Here is a 19768-nt window from a genome sequence, read left to right as displayed (position 1 = left end):
TCCTGAGGGTTTGTATCTGTTTGCTAGAGGTGAGAATTTTAGGGGAGTCTCAGGGGAGGATCTCAACAGACTGTTCCTCAGCCTTCCCGGTGTGTCCTCTGATATGCTGATGCACCGAAACGAGTGTATGGAGGGGTTTCCGATCATCCTCTGGTCAGCTTCACCTCTGTCTCGGATTTGTCTGGCTCTGATGTTTTGTTGTTGTTTTGTTATTTATTCCTCTGACTTGATCCATTCTTCCGTTTGGCTGGCACTAATGGCACTAACTGGGTCTCTGTTACCGCCCTGACCAGGCTGATTTAAGTCGCGCTCTCTGGTTGGGGAGGAGAGATGTAAACCATTTGTTCCTAAGTGCCCTTGTGAGGAAGGTTGGTTAGTAAGAAGCTAGGAAAATTCCCTGGCAAGTGGATTCGGGAAACTCAGATAGATGGCTAAACAGATGGCCCAGGAATTTGCAGCAGCTAATAAAATTACAAGGTCTTATCTTCCCTAACCAAGGACACTTAGAAGCAAATGGTTTACACATTCCAGACAGTGCAGAGGGCAGACCAACCTTGATCCCAGTCCCTTTCTGGTGACATTCTTTTTTGTTGTTGTTAATCCTCACCCAAGGTTATTTTTCCATTGACTTTTAGAGAGTGGGGGGGGGGGGGGGGCGGGGGGGTGGAGGGATGGGGAGACAGAGAGAGAAACATCAATTGGTTGCCTCCCACATGTGCCCCAACCAGGGCCAGGGATTGAGCCTGCAACTGAGGTATATGCCCTTGACTGAAATCGAACCTGGGACCCTTCAGTTTGAGGGCCCATGCTCAATCCACTGAGCCAAACCTGCAAGAACTGGTGACATTCTTTGAAGGTGAAACTGACCAGAGAATGACCATTTTGATGCATCAGCATATCAAAGGACCCAGCACACTCTCTCCCTTGAGCAGGCCTGTGCCTTCATCCCCCCTCTTTCCTCAGGCATGTATCTTTGCTTTCTTTTTCTTAAGCTCTAAAGGTTCCCAGGAGACTTGCAACCTGGGGGAGCAGTGAGCAGCGACAACTCATCTCGGGCTAACTCCCTGAACCTGTCTCCAAGGTCCCTCCTTTTGCCTCTAACTTGTTTCCTGAGTCCGTGCCGCCCCGCATGGGTCCCTTCTGCCTCTGTGATTTCCTTTCTCAAAGCCTGAGGCAGCCTTGCTTAGGCCTGGCTCTTCCTCACTCATGTTTCCGAAGGGCCAAGGCAGCTCTACCTAGGCTCACGCCTGTTGCTAAGATCTTGCCTCTTCCATCTCAAGCCCTTGCTTTGTTTCACTGCCCCCAGCTTTAATAAACGTACTCTCAAAACTACCTGGACTCATTTCATGAAATCTTCCCTGCGTGAAGTCAAGAACCCACACATCACAGGTTGTGCCAGGGCAGACCTGCCTTGGTCCTGGTCCCTTTCCAGTAACACTTGGTTAGGGTGGACGGGGTCTTGTGATTTATTAGCTGGCTGTTAACTGCTCGGATGTTTAACTGTCTCAGTTTCCCCATTCCACTTGCCAGGGAATTTTCCTAGTTTTTTACTAACCTGCTTTAAACTGAAGGCCCGAATTTTATGCATAGTAAGAGTCTAAGGCAGCGGTTCTCAACCTGTGGGTCGCGACCCCTTTAGGGGTCGACCGACCCTTTCACAGGGGTCGCCTAAGACCATCCTGCATATCAGATATTTACGATTCATAACAGCAACATTACAGTTATGAAGTAGCAACGGAAATAATTTTATGGTTGGGTCACAACATGAGGAACTGTATTTAAAGGGCCAGAAGGTTGAGAACCACTGGTAAGAGTTTTTTGTCAGGAGCGTCTCCCCTGCTCTGTATACCAGGAAGAACCTCAGACTGAACTCTTGGCTTCCCACACTATGACTTGCCTGTGTCAACCACTGCAGGGAAACCCTGGTTTCATTTTTCTACCAATGGACCGAGACCTGCCCTCCAATCAGAACTGTACAATTTGGATACCTCATGTGCAAAAAACTGACCTAATTCAGAACCTGGGCGGGAGCTTTTGCTATAAAAGGTGGCCCACCCCTTTGTCTTGGTGGAGCGCAATTTAGGTTGTTACTTGAATCTGTCTCCACGCGGCAACTCCTTTTGCTCAAATGCTTTTCTTTATTACAGTCTAAAATTAATTTTGGTTTACTGACAGGTGCAGCCACAAAAGGAAACACAATAGAGGCTCAGAAAAACAATTTATTATACTCAAATATCCTAGAGACGGGAGGCACTGCACACACAGGGTCACATGGGAAAGATGCCAGGGTGGTCAGGAGCCTGGGGGAGTACTTAGGAATGGCCTTTATTGGGGTGTCTGAGGGAAAGGCGAGGGAAGGCGAGGCAAGCAGATTAGGGTTGGCTAGTTTGAATAAATGTGGGTGGCCTTCAGTTGCCTGGTAACTGGCCCTGGGGTGATTAAGGTAGAGAAATGATAGCTTCTTGGGGTGCAGAGCCAGATACTGGAGTTGTAGCTCTGGATTGGCTAGTTTGCATATCAAAGACATGCTCCTGGCTGGGCCCTTTGCCATCTGTAAGAACTGGCTTCTCAGAGAGGGGATCTCCTATCTAGAATGCTTTTTTATGATGCAAATTAACATACAAAAAATCATATACGCCTGGCCTGTGTGGCTCGGTGGTTGAGCACTGACCCAGGCACCAGGAGGTTACCTGTTTGATTCCCAGTCAGAACACATGCCCAGGTTTCGGGCTTGATCCCCAGTAGGGGGCATGCAGGAGGCAGCAGATCAATGATTGTCATTGATGTTTCGATCCCTTTCTCCCTCTTTCTTCCTCTCTGAAATCGATTTTAAAAATATTAAAAATTATATACAGGTTGGGCAAAAGTAGGTTTACAGTTTTCATTTGGAAAATAGTACAATAATTAATAATACAAAAATAAACTTTAATGTAGTCACAACTGTAAACCTACTTTTGCCCCACCCTGTATACATACACACACGTGCACACACAATTTGGATTTACAAATATTTTCTCCCATTCTGTGGGTTGTCTTAACTTTCTCAATTGTGTCCTTTGATACACAGAACTTTAAAATTTTGACGAAGTACAATTTTTCTCTCTTTTTTTTGTTACTTGTATTTTTGGGGGTTATGTCTAAGAAACCATTGCCTAATGTAAGCTCAGGATGATTTACCCTTATGTTTTTTTCAAAACTTTTATAGTTTTGGTTCTTATATTGAAGTCGTTGACATTTTAGTTAATATTTATACGTGGTATGAGGTAGGTGTTATCTTCTTTCTTTTGCATTTCTATATCCAGTTGTTCCAGCATTATTGAAAAGACTATTCTTTCCCCATTGAATTGTCTTGACACCATTATGCCAAAAATCAACCATAAATATAAAGGTTTATTTCTGAACTCTCCGTTTGATTCCATTTATATTTTTATCCTTAGACCTTGATTTCTGTACTAGATTACTTGATAACAGGAGCTTTATAATAAGTTAGAAATTGGGACGTGTGTGTCTTCCAACTATGTTCTTTTTCAAGATTGTGTTGGCTATTTTGGGTCCCTTGCATCTCCATATTAATTTTAGAATTCACTTATCACAGAGTGGTATGCATCGTTTAAAATTTTGTTTTAAAGTAATTTCAAATGTATAGAAAAGTGCCCAAAACAGTATAAAGAACTCCCATGTCCCTATTCACCCATGTTTTGAAGTAGTTAACATTTTACTGGTTTATTGCTCACTTTGTACGTGTACGTGTGCATAACTCTTGTTGTTAGCCTTTCTCTGGACCTTTGGAGGGTTAACAGAGCCCACAGCAGACATGGCGTCCTGTCACTCCTAATCACTCCCATGTGTATTCCCCCCCAAAACAGGGTCACTCTCCTACATGACAGTCAATGACCTTCCACATCAGGAAATCAATATTGGCACAACACTACCATCCAGTCCACGAAGCCCATTCACATTTCCCCCACCGTCCCAGCAATGTCCCTTTTCATTTCTCACCCAAAAAGCTCTAGGAGAATACATATTGCATTTAGTTGTCATGTATTTTGAGACTCCTTTAGTCTGGAGCAGTTCCAAGTCTTTCATATCCTTGACAGTGTTAAAGAGTACAGGCCTTACTTTCTATAGCAGTGATGGCGAACCTATGACACACATGTCAGTGGTGACACGCGAACTCATTTTTTTGGTTGATTTTTCTTGTTAAATGGCACTTAAATATAAAATAAATATCAAAAATATAAATCTTTGTTTTACTATGGTTGCAAATATCAAAAAATTTGTATATGTGACACGGCACCAGAGTTAAGTTAGGGTTTTTCAAAATGCTGACACGCTGAGCTCAAAAGGTTCGCCATCACTGTTCTATAGCATGGCCTCCAAATTTGGGTCCCTCGTGGCAGGAAAACCAAAAGATGATGCTCTCTGCCTTTTCTCTGTGAGTCTCATCAGACTCCTCCCAACATTGGTGATGTTAACCTTGATAACCTGATCATGTTGGTTTCTTCAACTATCTAGTTTTCCCCTTTGTGATTGATTAGTATTTCAAAAATCATGCTACTATCCTATCCCGCATCAAACCTCCTCCCATCAACCATTGAAGATTTCTGCCTGAATCATTAACACCTGTATAGTGGGTGCCAAATGGAAATTCTCTATTTCCACCATCTCCTCTTCATTACTGAGTGGCATCCTACGGTTAGAGCTGTCCTTTCCATGTATTTAGATCAATGTGAACTTGTGTATTCTTATTTTACTTAATGGATTGTCATTCGCTCTTATCACTGCTTATTCTGATGCTCAGATTTGGCCTGTGGAGCCCCTTCCAGCTGGCTGTTAAGACTGCAACATTTTAATGGATGTATCCTGCTAAGGTTCCTCCGTGCTGTGACTGCTTTGTAAGATGCTATTTTGTGAATATGTGTTTCTCCTTCATCCACTCTTCTGCTGATGGCATTTGGGTTCTCCCCAGGTGTTTGCTATTGTGTTTTGCTATTTCAACTCTAATGTTACACTTGAACTGTATTGAAATCTTTCATAACATCATGTACTTCAAGGCTGTGTATCGTATAAATACTAAGCACTAGAAGCAGCGTTGTGCACTCTGAGAGTCAGGCTCGCTTTGAAAATACTGTCTTATCTGCGTTTTTCACGGAGAAAGATTTAAAGGACCTGTTTTCACAAACATTTAATAAAGGTTTTATCTTTACATAAATTTCCTTTCCCACCCCTTCTATTTACGTAGGGGTAGTGAAAGACAAGGGCTGAGAAAGCAAAATTAAAAGGCGGAAAACCTTGCACCGAACCCTAACTTTGGCCGAGGTGAAGTTCCGCGGCGGAGACAGGACTGCGGGGGCCAATCAGCACGCGTTCCGGCGCGCAGGCGCAGAAACTCACATTCCCACCCGGCCGGTTCTGCCCACACACGTTATCGCGAGTCTTGGGAAAACGTCTGGTAACTGCAGAAACTAAGTTCTCGCGAGAGGTAATTGGTTGCTATAGTTGCGAAAACACAGCTGTGGCTGTCGCAGGTAAGACAGATGTCTCCTCAGAAAACTCCTTCTTCCCGGGCTTCCCACCCTGCCCCGCGGCCGCACCCCGTTACCGCAGTCTCCGCTCTCAGCAGTGGCTGAGCTGAAGCACATCCCTGCGCGGCTGCACCCCCTAAACGCACCCAAACGCCACCGACCCCGCTAAAGCGACGCCCCGCCAAGCCCAGCCGGGTGTGGGCGCTAGGAGTCCCCGCCTGACGGCCCTGACCATTACTTGTAATGAGCCGTATTCTTGCATTCATTACTCAATAATATGCCGCTAATGCCTCTTGCAGAACAGGCGTGGTGCCAGGCCCTGAGAGGCTGTGAATATGAATGACAGATTACTTGTTTTTTATTTTTTGTTAATCCTCACCCAAGGATATTTTTTCATTGATTTTTACAGAGAGCGGGAAGGAGGGGGGAGATACACACACAGAGAGAAACATTGATGTGAGAGAGACACAGCGATTGGTTGCCTCCCCTACACGCCCTGACCAGGGCCAGGGATTGAGCCTACCACCGAGGTACATGCCCTTGACCGGAATCCAACCGGGACACCCCTCAGTCCGCAGGCGGAGGCTCTGTCCACTGAACCACACCAGCTAGGGCGACTACTTGTCCTGAAGGGGGTAGCTGAGCATTCAGAAAAGCAGTGAATATTAATAATGCCATTTGTGCTTTGCTTCATAGGTTAAACACGTTTACTATTACAGTGGCTATTCACGACAAAGGCGAAACAGGTCAGAAATTTTATCCATTTTACAGAAGGTGAAACTGAGGCTCAGAGAAATTAGGCATTTGTCCAGGGTCAGGCTAGTAAAGACCTAGTTCATGTGGTGCTCTTGAAAAGGTGCCGGGAGCCGGTCCATGCTTGCTGTTTCAAGGGACCTGGCATATATGGCATACTGTTCTTAATATGTTTGCTCACCTTCTTGGCACTATGTGTTTTAACCAAGGTCTCTGAGAAAGGTTGTTTCCCCAGGTAGGGATTTTCCCCTGAAGTTAGGGAGGGAATAAAACCTCTTAACTAAGTGCCAGGTGGGTAATTAATCACTTTAACTACGAACAATCATGCTTAAGCTACATAATCTTTGCTGGGGTCCAACCCCAGCAGGTCCAGGGGTCCCCAAAGGCGTGGACGGAGTCGGCGAAGAAGGAATGACATGGAGACAGTGTTCAGTTGATCAGCAGCCTAGCCAGGATCTCCAGCCAAGTTCTGGTCTGGATCTCCAGAGAGGTTCTGCTTAGGATCTCCAGCCAGGTTCTGTGTCCATGTTCTCTTGCTAGGTTCTCCAGGTTCTCCAGCCAGGTTCTGTAGCCATGTTCCCTCGCTAGGTTCTCCAGCCAGGTTCAGTCACCAGGTTCTAGTCAGTTTCTCTTGCCAATTTCTGTAGTCAGGTTCAGTCCAGGATCTTTTGCCATGTTCTCTCCAGCGAAGTTCTTCTGTCTCTAGGTTCTGAGTAGGTTCTGTGTTCTAAGTTCTGTGTGTAGGTTCTGTCTTCTAAGTTCTGTGTTCTAAGTTCTGAGTTCTAAGTTCTGTCTTGTTACATCTGTATTTATACCAGTTGATTCAATCCTATCAATCTCAATTACAAAGGTTAGGGCGTTTCTTATCTCCATTCCAGGGAGTAAAGATTATGTAGTTTAAGCATGATTGTTCATAGTTAAAAGTGATTAATTACCCGCCTGGCACTTAGTTAAGAGGTTTTGTTCCCTCCCTAACTTCAGGGGAAAATCCCTACCTGGGGAAACAACCTTTTTCAGAGAGGAGGAGACCTTGGTTAAAACACATAGTGCCAAGAAGGTGAGCAAACATATTAAGAACAGTATGCCATATATGCCAGGTCCTTTGAAACAGCAAGGATGGACCGGCTCCCGGCAAAAAGGAAAGAAGAAAATGAATGCAAAAGGTCATTTCAAATGTAAGCCGTGCTAGGTTGTCAGGGCCACTTAGGCCTGGAGACATGGTGTTGAACAAGTGATATGAGACTTTTAGGTGAATGGGAAAATGAAGGCGGAGCTGTGAAGAGGCAGAATAATTTTAAAGTCTGGGGGCAGCAAGAAGGTATCTCATTATTTTGTACCACCAGTACTAGACACAATTAGCTTAGAGAGGGGTCCTCAAACTACGGCCCGCGGGCCACATGCAAATACAAATTTTGTATTTGTTCCCGTTTTGTTTTTTTACTTCAAAATAAGATATGTGCAGTGTGCATAGGAATTTGTTCATAGTTTTGTTTTTTTTTTAACTATAGTCCGGCCCTCCAACGGTCTGAGGGACAGTGAACTGGCCCCCTGTTTAAAAAGTTTGAGGACCCCTGGCATAGTATATCCTAAGTAAACGTTTGAATTGCATTAAGTTCTACTTTGAATTGAGTCAGAAAACATGACCTTAAAAAAGAACACAGATATCCAGTTTATTTTTGAAATGGTGTCCTCGGTGTTGTAAAATAATTAGAAAACATCTTTGACTAAATAAGACATATGTCAGGACTTTTTCCAGTGGACTAACCATTCGATGTGTCTGCTTCTTTCCATATATATCTATATCTATCTATCTATCTATTTATCTCTGAGAGATTAAATAACCTTCAAGTGTAGTTTTGCACATTAAAATAAAAGCTACCAAAGAACACTATGGAGGATTTGGGGAATGGCAGTTGGGGAGATGGCATTCTACCCTCTCTGTCTTGTGATAATTTGTGCTTAATGGGTAAGTTACATGTATAAGGATCTTTTTAGCACTAATCAGTGGAATCATCCTTGTGACCAGCTTCCTAAAGCCCTGCCTGTCTAGCAACAAAGGTTGGAAAGGCCACAAAACAGTGCTGGACTATTGCAGTTCCCTCAGTTCCCCCTGGTGTTGGTTATGAGTAATGTGAGTACTTATGCAGCGACGGGACATGAGGGGACAGGTTCATTCATTATGTTTGCAGGGACCAAAGAAGACCAGCGGGACTTTGATCAAGTGCAGATATGGAACAGATCGCATCAGCAGGAAAGCCTGTGCAGATCACTGTGATAGGTGGATATGAACTGGTAAAGTTATTTTTGGAAATCTGAGAAATCCCTGGTTTATTCATACTTCTTGAAAGTATACTTGTCTTCAAGCTCAGATCTCTCTGTCAAAAATCTGTGGGTTGGGGAAGCTGTGTTGGGAGCACAACAGGAAGGAATGGAGTTCTGCATCATCCTGAACCACCAAATCTACTGGCTTTACATAGCAATGGCCCTTCCTTCTCGTTGTTGCTCATGGATGGTCCAGAATCAGCAGTTCAGATTACTGTGTGTATAAAATGCCTGGCAATTTGAAAATTAAATCTAACAGGTAAAATAAGAAGTTGTTTTTGTTTTCCTAGACAGCAATTCATCCCCTTTTCCTGAAAAGGATCTGAAGTCTTCCAGAGTTTCCTTTATGATTAATTTCTTTTGATGAATTTAAATAATAAAACTACAATATGATATAACTACTAAAAATTATAATACTAATGAAATGGCAAAATATTCATTCAGTATTAAGTAAAAAAGCTCTTTCCAAGCAGGATGTAATATATGTCCTCTACATTGTTTTAAAAGGTATACATAAGTATGTGTGCATATATACACACACACAGGGAAATACACATACGTATTCACAACAAAACACTAGAAAAATATTTGAAAATGTTAATGGTGCTTGCATATTAGAGATTACAGGTAATTTATTTTTTATGTGCTTTTCTCACTTTTCCACATGTTCTACAATATAATTTTATAAACATAATGAATGTTATTTTTTTTTAAAACTTCAACATAATGGCTTTAAATACAATGTTGGCATTTAAATACTACAGTTAGATTTGTTTAATGACTTCCTACCTACTTCTTTTGTATTTGTAATATAGCTTGATACAGGAACGTGGAAAATGCTATTTAGTACAAGTAAAATGGGTTGCCAGATGTGTAGAAAAATTCTCTATTTGAGTATAATTGTAAAGTAGTATGTTTCTGTCAACAGAAAGGTTCAAAAGGAGATACCCCAGTTACCTTTATTCGTGCAGAATTTAATCAGGCAGTTCTGGGAGACTCTGCAAAAATTACTGTTTCTTCAGAAGGAACTGCAAAATACAACTTCACTTGCAGTTTTGAGTTCAATCCTGAAGGAGGAATCACGTTAGATGACCTCGCCCACAAACCTGTGTTCTGTAAGTCTTTGTGGCTGTAAAAATGTTAATTATATGAGTATGTTATGAGGAGATTCTGAGGTGTATAGTAGCTGTTGTTGGGACAGATGGACACCTTACCTTTTTAATCTAGGTATAACATGGTATACTTTGAGAGCTACCTGCTCTGGTTCTGACCTACTAGTTTTAGCGAGTTTATATCAAAGACCTATTGCTATATGACTAAACTTTGCAGCCCTTATCTCCTAAGCTGAGTTAGGCGCTTTTCTTTTTTATTCTTGTCTTTAGGGTTGCCAGATTAAAAAAAAAACAAAATTGGGACATACTTATACTAAAAAAATTATTCATTGTTTATCTGAAATTCAAAAATTTTAATGGGCATCTTGCATTTTACTTGGCAACCTTATCTATACTTCTGTATACTCACTATACTTCTGTATACTCACCATATTGTTATTAATTTGCCTCCTTTGCTAGAGGAGGCAGTTTTTGAAATCTGGCCTGGATCTTATTTATTTCAGAATTTCTACTGCCTAGAAATATCTGGAACATAAAAGAGCTAAAAAAGTGTTTGTTGAAAGAATGACTGAGTAAATGGATGGATGGGTTCCTTATTCATACTGCTACAATTTCTAACTACACAGTATTATCAGTAGCATACAGACCACGTGTTCTGATCAGAAGACAACCATCAACATTAGAAATCAATAACGAAAAGATAAAAAAATCCATTAGGAAAAATTAAGGCACACTTATGAATAATTCATAGGAAAAATTAAAAAAATAATAAAAACTGTAAAACATTTAGAATCAATAGTAAATACCAAATCTTGTGGGATTTAACTGACATAGTGCTTACTGAGATACAGTAGTCTGTCCTTATCCAAGACTCCCAGTGATACCTGAAACCTCAGATAGTACTGAACACTATATATACTATGCTTTTCTCTATGCATATATACTTATGATACACTTTATAAATTGTCACAGAAAGAGATTAACAGCAATAACTAATATTAAAATGGAGCAATTGTAACAATATACTGTAATAAAAGTTATGTGAAATAATGGTTTCTTAAAGCAAGTACTGTGATACTCTGATATAGTTGGTATGTTATGGAGGTGGCAAATAAGTGCCTATTGGGCAGGTGGCATACACAATGTGGACAGGCTGGACAAAGGGATGGTTCACATCTTGAGTGGGACAGAGTAGGATGGCACGAGATTTCATTATGCTATTCAGAATGGTATGAAATTGAAAACTCATTGTTTGTTTTTGGAAATTTTCATTTAATATTTTCAGACTGTGGTTGGCCTTGGGTCACTGAAACCATAGAACATGAAACCATGGATAAGGGGGACTACTGTATAATCTTAAATGCAGTCATTAGAAATCAAAAGGATTTAAAACAGAAATTGTATCTCCAAGAAGATGGAATAGACATACTTTTTCCTATTCCTCTCACTAAGTACAGCTACAAATCTTAGACATTATATATAAAACAAACAGGAGAGACTGAAAGGTGGAGAGAAGGAAAGGTGAGACCTGAGAAATTACACAGTGGGGAGGTCCTTGGGTTTTCTTTTTGCTTATATGTCCCAGATTTGAAGCTGAAGAAGCCAGCAATCTGGAAACCCTAATGGTGCAAACCAAAAAGCCCAACAAAAATCTGCTGTCTCTAACCAAAAGACCAGGAAAGGGGCAGTCTAGAAAGACAGAAAACTTTTAGACAGCAACTGCTCCACTCCAGCCAAATGTCACAGAAAGAAACTGTGGTCCCATCCACCTCCAATCTAAGTGGGGAACCTAGACTTACACTCTCATAAAGCTGAAAATTAGGTGCCCCAATACCCTAGCTAGGTGGTGTCAGAAAAGATCCAGTAGGGAGCTAGGACTTTTATGCCCTCTGGTAATGAGCTCCCTCTTCCACCATGTGGCTTTAGTGGAGAGCACATGGAGAATCTAGACTTCTGCCCAGTCTGGCAGTAACAAGGTGCTCCTCTATTCCCCACCAGGATGGTGTCATAGGAGACATAGTGTCAGTCAAGACTTTTCACTGAACACTACATATATACACACACACACACACACACACACACACTAGTGGTAATGAGTCTACACCGCTGTGGTATCAGTGGAGAACAGCAAGAAACCAGAACTCCCATTCCCCCTCAGCAGTAAAGAGGAGCTCTCCCCCTCAGGTATGGAGGCTGAGTGGGGAACCTCTATCTCCACCTGGCAGTAATGAGGCAGTGCCCCTCCTGTTCCTCTGTTGGAGTTGTGTAAAAAAAAACAAAAAAAACCAGCTAAAAGAGACGGTTTAAGTAAGATCCACTAACCACAACTCATCCTATATGAAATAAAGTTGGCCTATAACTATTAAGGAAATTGAATTCATAATTAGAATTCTCCAGAACCAGACAGTTTCACTGGAGAATTCTACAAGCTTCTTTTCTCTAGCTACTTTTAAGATACCTCTTTGTCTTTGATTTTTGACAGTTTTATTGTGGTGTATCTTGGAGAGATCTTTTTGAGTTTCTTTTGTGACATGTGAGGTTCATGAACTGGGATATTCAAATTGTTTCCCTAATTTGGAAAGTTCTCAGCCATTACTTCTTTTAATAACCTGTCTTGCCGAAACCGGTTTGGCTCAGTGGATAGAGCGTCTGCCTGCGGACTGAAAGGTCCCAGGTTCGGTTCCGGTCAAGGGCATGTACCTGGATTGCGGGCACATCCCCGGTAGGAGATGTGCAGGAGGCAGCTGATCGATGTTTCTTTCTCATCAATGTTTCTAACTCTCTATCTCTCTCCCTTCCTTTCTGTAAAAAATCAATAAAATGTATTTTTTTAAAAATTACCTGTTTTTCCCCTTTCTCACTCTCTTCTGTAACTCCAATATTTCACAAATTATTTCTTTTGATGGTATCCCATGATTACATAGGCTTTCTTTACTCTTTTTCATTTTTTAATCTTTGTTCTTCTCTAACTGGATAATTTCAACGTTCCTGTATTTTAACTCACAGATTCTTTCTTCTGCTTGATTCATTCTTCTGTTGGTGCTGTCTATTGCATTTTTCATTTTATTCATTGTACTCTCCAGCTCTAGAATCTGTTAGGATATATATATATATTTATTGATTTTAGAGAGGAAGGGAGAGGGGGAGAGAGATAGAAATATCAATGATGACAGAGAATCATTGATCAGCTGCCTCCTACACACCCTCCACTGGGGATCAAGCCTGCAACTGTTGTGCCCAGATTTCAAGGTTCCCAAAAAGCCCATCAGGGAGCCAGCGAGTCCAATGCAAAAGCAAAGAGTCCTTCATTTCGAACTAGTTCGGCTCCCCAACCACACTCACCAATGCAACGGTAAGCCCAGTGGCAGAGAGCGAGGCCTGATGGGATTGTGGGTTTTATAGTAAGGGCAGGGGAGGGGACTGTGGGCCCCACCGATTGGCCAGGCGCGAGTCGGTCTTGTTACACAGGATGTGGTCATCTCTATGGCCCGCATGTCCCTTGATTGTCATTGGTTAGTTTAAAGAAATCCCAGGCGTGGCCAGCAGGGGCCTGGGCTTCCGGGAAGAAGGTACTCTCATGAGCACATGGCGGCTGCCCCAAAAATGGAGGACCCAGGGCAAGATGGAGGGCGCAGTCCTAGCCCCCCCCAGGGCGAGCTGAGCCCGGGCTCCAGGGACCCGTCTGGTTGCCGGGGGTCCAGCAGATCGACCGGTTCCAGCCCAGACAGGAAGTCCACATCCTCCGTCTCGTCCCCGGGGGCGCTGGCGATTGCCTCCTCCTCCATCTCCTCAGGCGAGGGCACGCACCCCGCCCCGCCCCGCCACCGCCGCTGCCTCTCGGGTCCGGTGGGGGGGGGGGGGGCGCGGCGGGCGGGGGGCGGCCTGCGCCGGGCTCCCGCTGTAGGCTGAGGAGTTGGTGCCCGAGGCTGCCAGCAGCGTGATCAGGCTGTGCCTCATGGGGCCCGGCTGCCGGCCCACGTAGGCCCCAAGACGACTCGCCCTTTCACAACCAGCATATGTCTTGACCTGGAATCAAACCGTGACCTCCTGGTTCATAGGTCAGCGCTCACCCATTGAGCCATGCTTGCTGGGCTGTTTGGTTCTTTTTATGATTTCTATCTCTTTGTCAAACTTATTTTGTTCATGCTTTCTTCTCTGGGTTTCTTTGAATTGTCTTTCTGTGTTTTCCTTTAACTCATTGAGTTCCCTTAAAATTTGTATTTTGAATTATTTATTGGGTAATACACAGATCTATGTGTTTGGGGTCAGTTCCTGGAAGATTACTGTGATCCTTTTGTGGCTTCATTTTTCTTTGATTTTTTTTAATATTCCTTGCAGTTTTGGGTTGCAGTCTTTGCATTTGAAGTAGCAGTCATTGTTTACTGCTGTTAGGAGAGTGAAATACCTTCCATTTGCCCTGCTAGGGATTCTGAGGCCTTCGCAGACCTTCTATGGACATGCGTGCTTCTTGCACCCTCTTGTGGCAGAATTTTTAAATGTGTTTGGATTCTCTCTCTCAATATATTTTTATTGATTTCAGAGAGAGGAAAGGAGAAGGATAAAGAAATAGAAACAGCAATGATGAGAGAGAGTCATTGATCAGCTGCCTCCTGCACGCCCCCAACCCAGGTCAAGCCCAGAACCCATGTATGTGCCCTGACCTGGAATTGTACTGTGATCCGGTTCATGGGTTGATGTTCAACCACTGAGCCACAACGGGCCGGGCTGTATGCATTCTCTGGATAATGCAAACCACCAGGCTGAGTGTTGTCAGCCGCTATCCCCTTTTGTTTTCTAAAAAGAGCGGTGCTAAAGTTCAAGTTTGTGGTATCTCCCCCTTGCCCCCAGATTCAGACCAGCTTTTTACATGTGCTTACTAACCATCTGCCATAGCTTACTCTTGCAGCTGCTATCAAGAGAGCTCATAGGGCCCTAGCGGGTTTGGTTCTGTGGATAGAGTATCGGTCTGCGGACTAAAGGTCCCCAGGTTTGATTCTAGTCAAGGGCACATGCCCGGGTTGCAGGCTCCATCCCCAGTAGGGGGCGAGCAGGAGGCAGCCGATCAATGATTCTCTCTCATCATTGATGTTTCTCCCTCTCTCTCCCTCTCCGTTCCTCTCTGAAATCAATAACAAATATATTAAAAACAGAAAGAGGAGCTCATAGGGAGCCAGCCACTGCATGGAGGGTGTGTGTGTGTGGCACATGGAATAATGAGGGTGCCCATGGGCTAGTTTTGGGATCCAAAGGCAAGGCACCCCACACAGCTGGTGGATGGGCTTCCTGATGGAGTCCATGGTATAATTTGTAGGATCCATATCTCTTTAATGTTCTCTAGGCATCCTATCTGCCACTCTCCCAGATTCTTCCTTCCTCCCTCCCTACCTCCACCCCGGGGTGATGCAGCTCATGTTTAGTAGTCTGGATGGGACAAGAGAGAAATTGGCCCATGTGGCAGCATCCTGTACAGATGGGGTAATGGGTGCTCATCCACACACTCTAACTTTCCTCCATAGGAGCAATCATGGGCAAAGAAGATCTCTGTTGGCTCTGAGCTGTGCTGCCTTGGGGCTGGGGGATGCAGCTAAAGTCAAAGTGCAGCTCTTACCTTCTCCAATGCGCGCAAACTCTCCCTTCCCCTCCCCTTCCCTCTCCTCCCCTTTATTTTTTTATTTTTTATTTTTTGCTCCAGTGGTATGCTGGAACTTCTCTATTGGGAACCTGTACAAAGGTTCTCTCATCTGTGGGTGATTGTTTACGGCAGGAGTTTCCAGGGATTCCTGGACTCCAGGTGAGTGTGACTGGAGCTGATTCGTGGGCCACTGCAGGGTCCACAGCTGGGACTTAAGTCTGCCTAATACCTGACACATGGGTATGTGAAACTCCTGAGTTTTTTGGCATGTGGTATCAGATCCCAGAGCTCCTACAAAGGGACTGTTGCCTGTGGATGGATGCCAGTTTTTGTTTTTGTTTTTTGCGATGGAGAAATCATGAGGTATGTCTTCTTCAACAATTTTGCTAACAAAGCAGTTTCTATATTTTATTAAAATTAAGCTGCTATAAATTCAAATTAGAGTGTTGTAACTTTAGGATGCGAAATGTAATATCCATGGTAGCCCCAAAGAAAACAGCTATAGAACATACACAAAGAAAATGAGAAAGGAATTTAAACATGTCATTTAAAAAAAGAAACATCTAAACACAAAAGAAGACAGTAATGCAGGAAATGAGGGGCCAAAGTGTTATGAGGCATAAAAAAACAAAACAAATAGCACAATAACACCATTAATTAATTAATTAATCTTATAAATAATTTAGGTATAAATTGATTAAACTGTACAATCAAAAGACAAAGATTGGCAGCATGGGTAAAAACATAGGATCCAACTATATGCTGTCTAGAAGAGACTCACTTTAGATCTGAAGACACAATCAGGTTGAAAATGAAAGGGTGAAAAAGATATTTCATGCAAATAGTAATCAAAAGAGAGCAGGTGTGGCTATGCTAATATCAGACAAAATTAACAAGATAAAAAAGGTTATAAGTTAAAATAAGACGTTATATATTAACAAAAGATTCAATGCAGAAAGAAAATAAAATATTTATAAATACTTATGTACCTAATGACAGATCATCTATAATAATAAAAGTGCTAATTAGACCGGACAGCTGAACGACCTTCAGATGTCATTCCAGACGTCCTTCTGGACAAAGCCGCAGCGCCGGGGGCCTAACCAGAGGCAGTTAGGGGCGATCAGGCAGGCAGGTGAGCAGTGAGGGGTGATCAAGCAGGCAGGTGAGCAGTTAGGGGTGATCAAGCAGGCAGGTGAGTGGTTAGGGGAGATCAGGTAAGCAGGCAGAGTGGTTAGGGGTGATCAGGCAAGTAAATAGTTAGGGGTCAGGCAGGAAGGCGAGTGGTTAGGAGCCAGTCATCCCAGATTGCAAGAGGGTTCAGGCTGGACTGAGGGACCCCCTGCCCCCCAACTCCATGCACAAATTTCATGCAACAGGCCTCTAGTTAAAATATATAAAGCAAAAACTGACAGAATTGAAGGGAGAAATGGATAGTATTACAACAGTAGTTGGGGGACTTCAGATAGCCCACTCATAGTAATGGATAGAACAACCAGATAGAAGATAAGAAATAGGGGACTTAAACAATACAATAAACTACTTAGATCTAAATGACATTCAGAACACTTTACCCAACAAGCACAGAATGCACACTCTTCTCAAGTGCACATGGGATATTTCAAGTACAGACCATATGTTGGGCCACGTATTAAGTCTTAATACATTTAAAAAGATAACTTACAAAGTATCTTCTACAAATACAGTGTCATGAAGTTAGAAATCAATAACAATAGAAAACTGAAAAATTCACAAAATTATGAAGATTAACACACTTTTAAACAAATGGTTTAAAGAAATCACAAAGAAAGTTATAAAATGGAAACACAACATACCAAAACTTAGGAGATGTAACAAAAGTGGTACTAAGGAGGACATTGATATCTCAAAATGCTAACATTAAGAAACAAGAAAGATCTCAACAATCTAATTTTTCAACTTAAGGATGTAGAAAACGAAGAATATGCCCTAGCTGGTTTGGCTCAGTGGATAGAGCGACGGCCTGCAGGCCAAAGGGTCCTGGGTTCAATTCCAGTCAAGGGCACATACCTCTGTTGCAGGCTCCTCCCCAGTCTGAGCTCTGGTCAGGGTACAAATAAATGAAAAACATTCTGTGTTCATGGATTGAAAGACTTAATATTAATAAAATGTCAATATTGGCCGACCCCCGTGGCTCAGTGGTTGAGCGTCAACTATGAACCAGGGGGTCATGGTTTGTTGATTCCTGGTCAGGTCACATACCCCTGTTGGGGACTTGATCCCCAGTGGTGGACATGTAATAGGAATGGGAAACACAGAACAATGATTCTCTCTCACCATTGATGTTTCCATCTCCCCCTTCCTCTCTGAAAAAAAAATATATATATATATATATATATATATATATATATATATATATATATATGTCACTATTACTCAAAGAAATATATGGATTCAGTGCAATTTTCCTATAAAAATGTGAACGTTATTTTTTTTGCAGAAATTGAAAAACCCATCCTAAAAGTCATATGGAATTTCAAGAGACTCCAAATAGCCAAAACAACCTTGAAAAATTGGAGGTTTCACACTTTCTGATTTCAAAACTTATTACAGATTTACAGTAACCAAAACAGTGTGGTATTGGCATAAAGATAAACATATATAACAACGAAATAGCATAGAGAGCTCCGAAATAAACTCTCACATATATGCTCAAATCATTTTTTATAAGGGTGCCAAGATCATTCAGTGGGGGAAAGGACAATCTTTTCAACAAGTGGTGCTAGGATAACTGGATATCCACATGCAAAAGAATGAAGTTGGACCCATACTTAACACCAGATTTAAAAAATTACCTCAAATTGAGTCAAAAACCTAAATGTGAGTCCTAAAAAGATATAGGACAAAATTTCATGACATTAAATTTGGCAATAAATTATTGGATATGATACCAAAGACACAGGATAACAAAGGAAAAAAATAGAGAAGTTACACTTAATGAAACTTTAAAAAAATTTGTGCACCAGCCCAGTTTGTGTGGCTCAGTGGTTGAGCATCAACCCATGAACCAGGAGGTCAAAGTTTGATTCCCAGCCAGGAAACATGCCCGGGTTACAGGCTTGATCCCCACTAAGGGGCATGCATGAGGCAGCCGATCGATGATTCTCTGGCATCATTATGTTTCTCTTTCTTTCCCTTCCTCTCTTTAAAATCAATTAAAAAAACATTAAAAACATTTTTTTTGCATCAAAAGACACTATTCACAGAGTAAAAAAGTAAAAAAGCAACCCGCAGAATGGGAGAAAATATTTGCCAGTTATATAGCTGATAAGGGATTAATATCCAGAATATATAGAGAAATCCTAAAACTCAACAGCAAAAAAACAACCTGATTAAAAAATGGGCAAAGGACTTGAATAGATATTTCTCCAAAAAAAATCTACAAATGGCCATAAAGCACATAAAAATATGCTCAATATCACTAATTGTTAGGGAAATGAAAACTCATACCCCCACATACACATTAGGAGGGCTTCTATAAAAACAACAACACAAAAAACAAGTTTGGGTAAGGATGTGGACAGAAAGTACACAGTACCCTTGTGTACTTTTGGTGGGACTGTAAAACAGTACAGTAATTGTGGAAACTGGTGGTTCCTCAAAAAGTTAAAAATAGAATTACCCTATGACCTAGTGATTCCACTTCTGAGAATACATACAAAAGAACTGAAAGCAGTTCTCAAAGAGATATTTTAAACTTGTGTTCATAGCAGTATTATTCACAAAAAGTAAAACATGGAAGCAGCCCAGGTGTCCATCAGTGGATGAATGGATAAGCAATATGTGGTATATGCATACAGTGGAATATTAGTCATAACAAAAAGGAAATTCTGCCGAAACCGGTTTGGCTCAGTGGATGGAGCGTCGGCCTGCGGACTGAGGGGTCCCAGGTTCGATTCCGGTCAAGGGCATGTACCTGGGTTGCGGGCACATCCCCAGTGGGAGATGTGCAGGAGGCAGCTGATCGATGTTTCTCTCTCATCGATGTTTCTAACTCTCTATCTCTCTCCCTTCCTCTCTGTAAAAAACCAATAAAATATATATTTTTTTAAATTTAAAAAAAAAGGAAATTCTAACATGCTGCAACATGGATTAACTTTGAGGACATTGTACTAAATGAAATGTCAGTCATAAAAAAGGCAAGTACTTTGTAATTCCACTTACAGGAGGTACTTAGAGTGGTCAAATACATAGGGACAGGAAGTACCCTCGTGGTTGCCAGGGGAAGAGGAGGATGGCGAGTAGTTGTTTAGTGAGTGTAGAAGTTTTGGAGATGGATGGTAGTGATATGTTTTTAATACCACTGGACTGTGCATTTAAAAATGGTTGTGAAGGTAAATTTTATGTAATGTGTATTTTACCACAATTTTAAAAAGACATAAAAG

General features: G+C 42.1%; 1 protein-coding gene across 1 annotated transcript in view; it reads left to right on the top strand.

The window, feature by feature from the left end:
• The first annotated feature begins 5503 nt into the window (after positions 1-5503).
• CFAP70 (cilia and flagella associated protein 70) overlaps positions 5504-19768 on the top strand; it is a 103417-nt gene continuing 89152 nt past the window's right edge. Inside the window, 4 exon segments of the mRNA XM_036337078.1 lie at positions 5504-5528; positions 6222-6271; positions 8468-8570; positions 9529-9715. Of these exon segments, the coding sequence (XP_036192971.1) occupies positions 8508-8570; positions 9529-9715 (250 nt within the window). The 5' untranslated portion in view covers positions 5504-5528; positions 6222-6271; positions 8468-8507.

The sequence above is a fragment of the Myotis myotis genome, unplaced genomic scaffold (genome assembly GCF_014108235.1).
Source record: "Myotis myotis isolate mMyoMyo1 unplaced genomic scaffold, mMyoMyo1.p scaffold_m19_p_15, whole genome shotgun sequence".
Classification (NCBI taxonomy): Eukaryota; Metazoa; Chordata; class Mammalia; order Chiroptera; family Vespertilionidae; genus Myotis; species Myotis myotis.
Note: the sequence above shows the minus strand (reverse complement) of the source record. Positions and strands in the feature narration are given on the sequence as shown.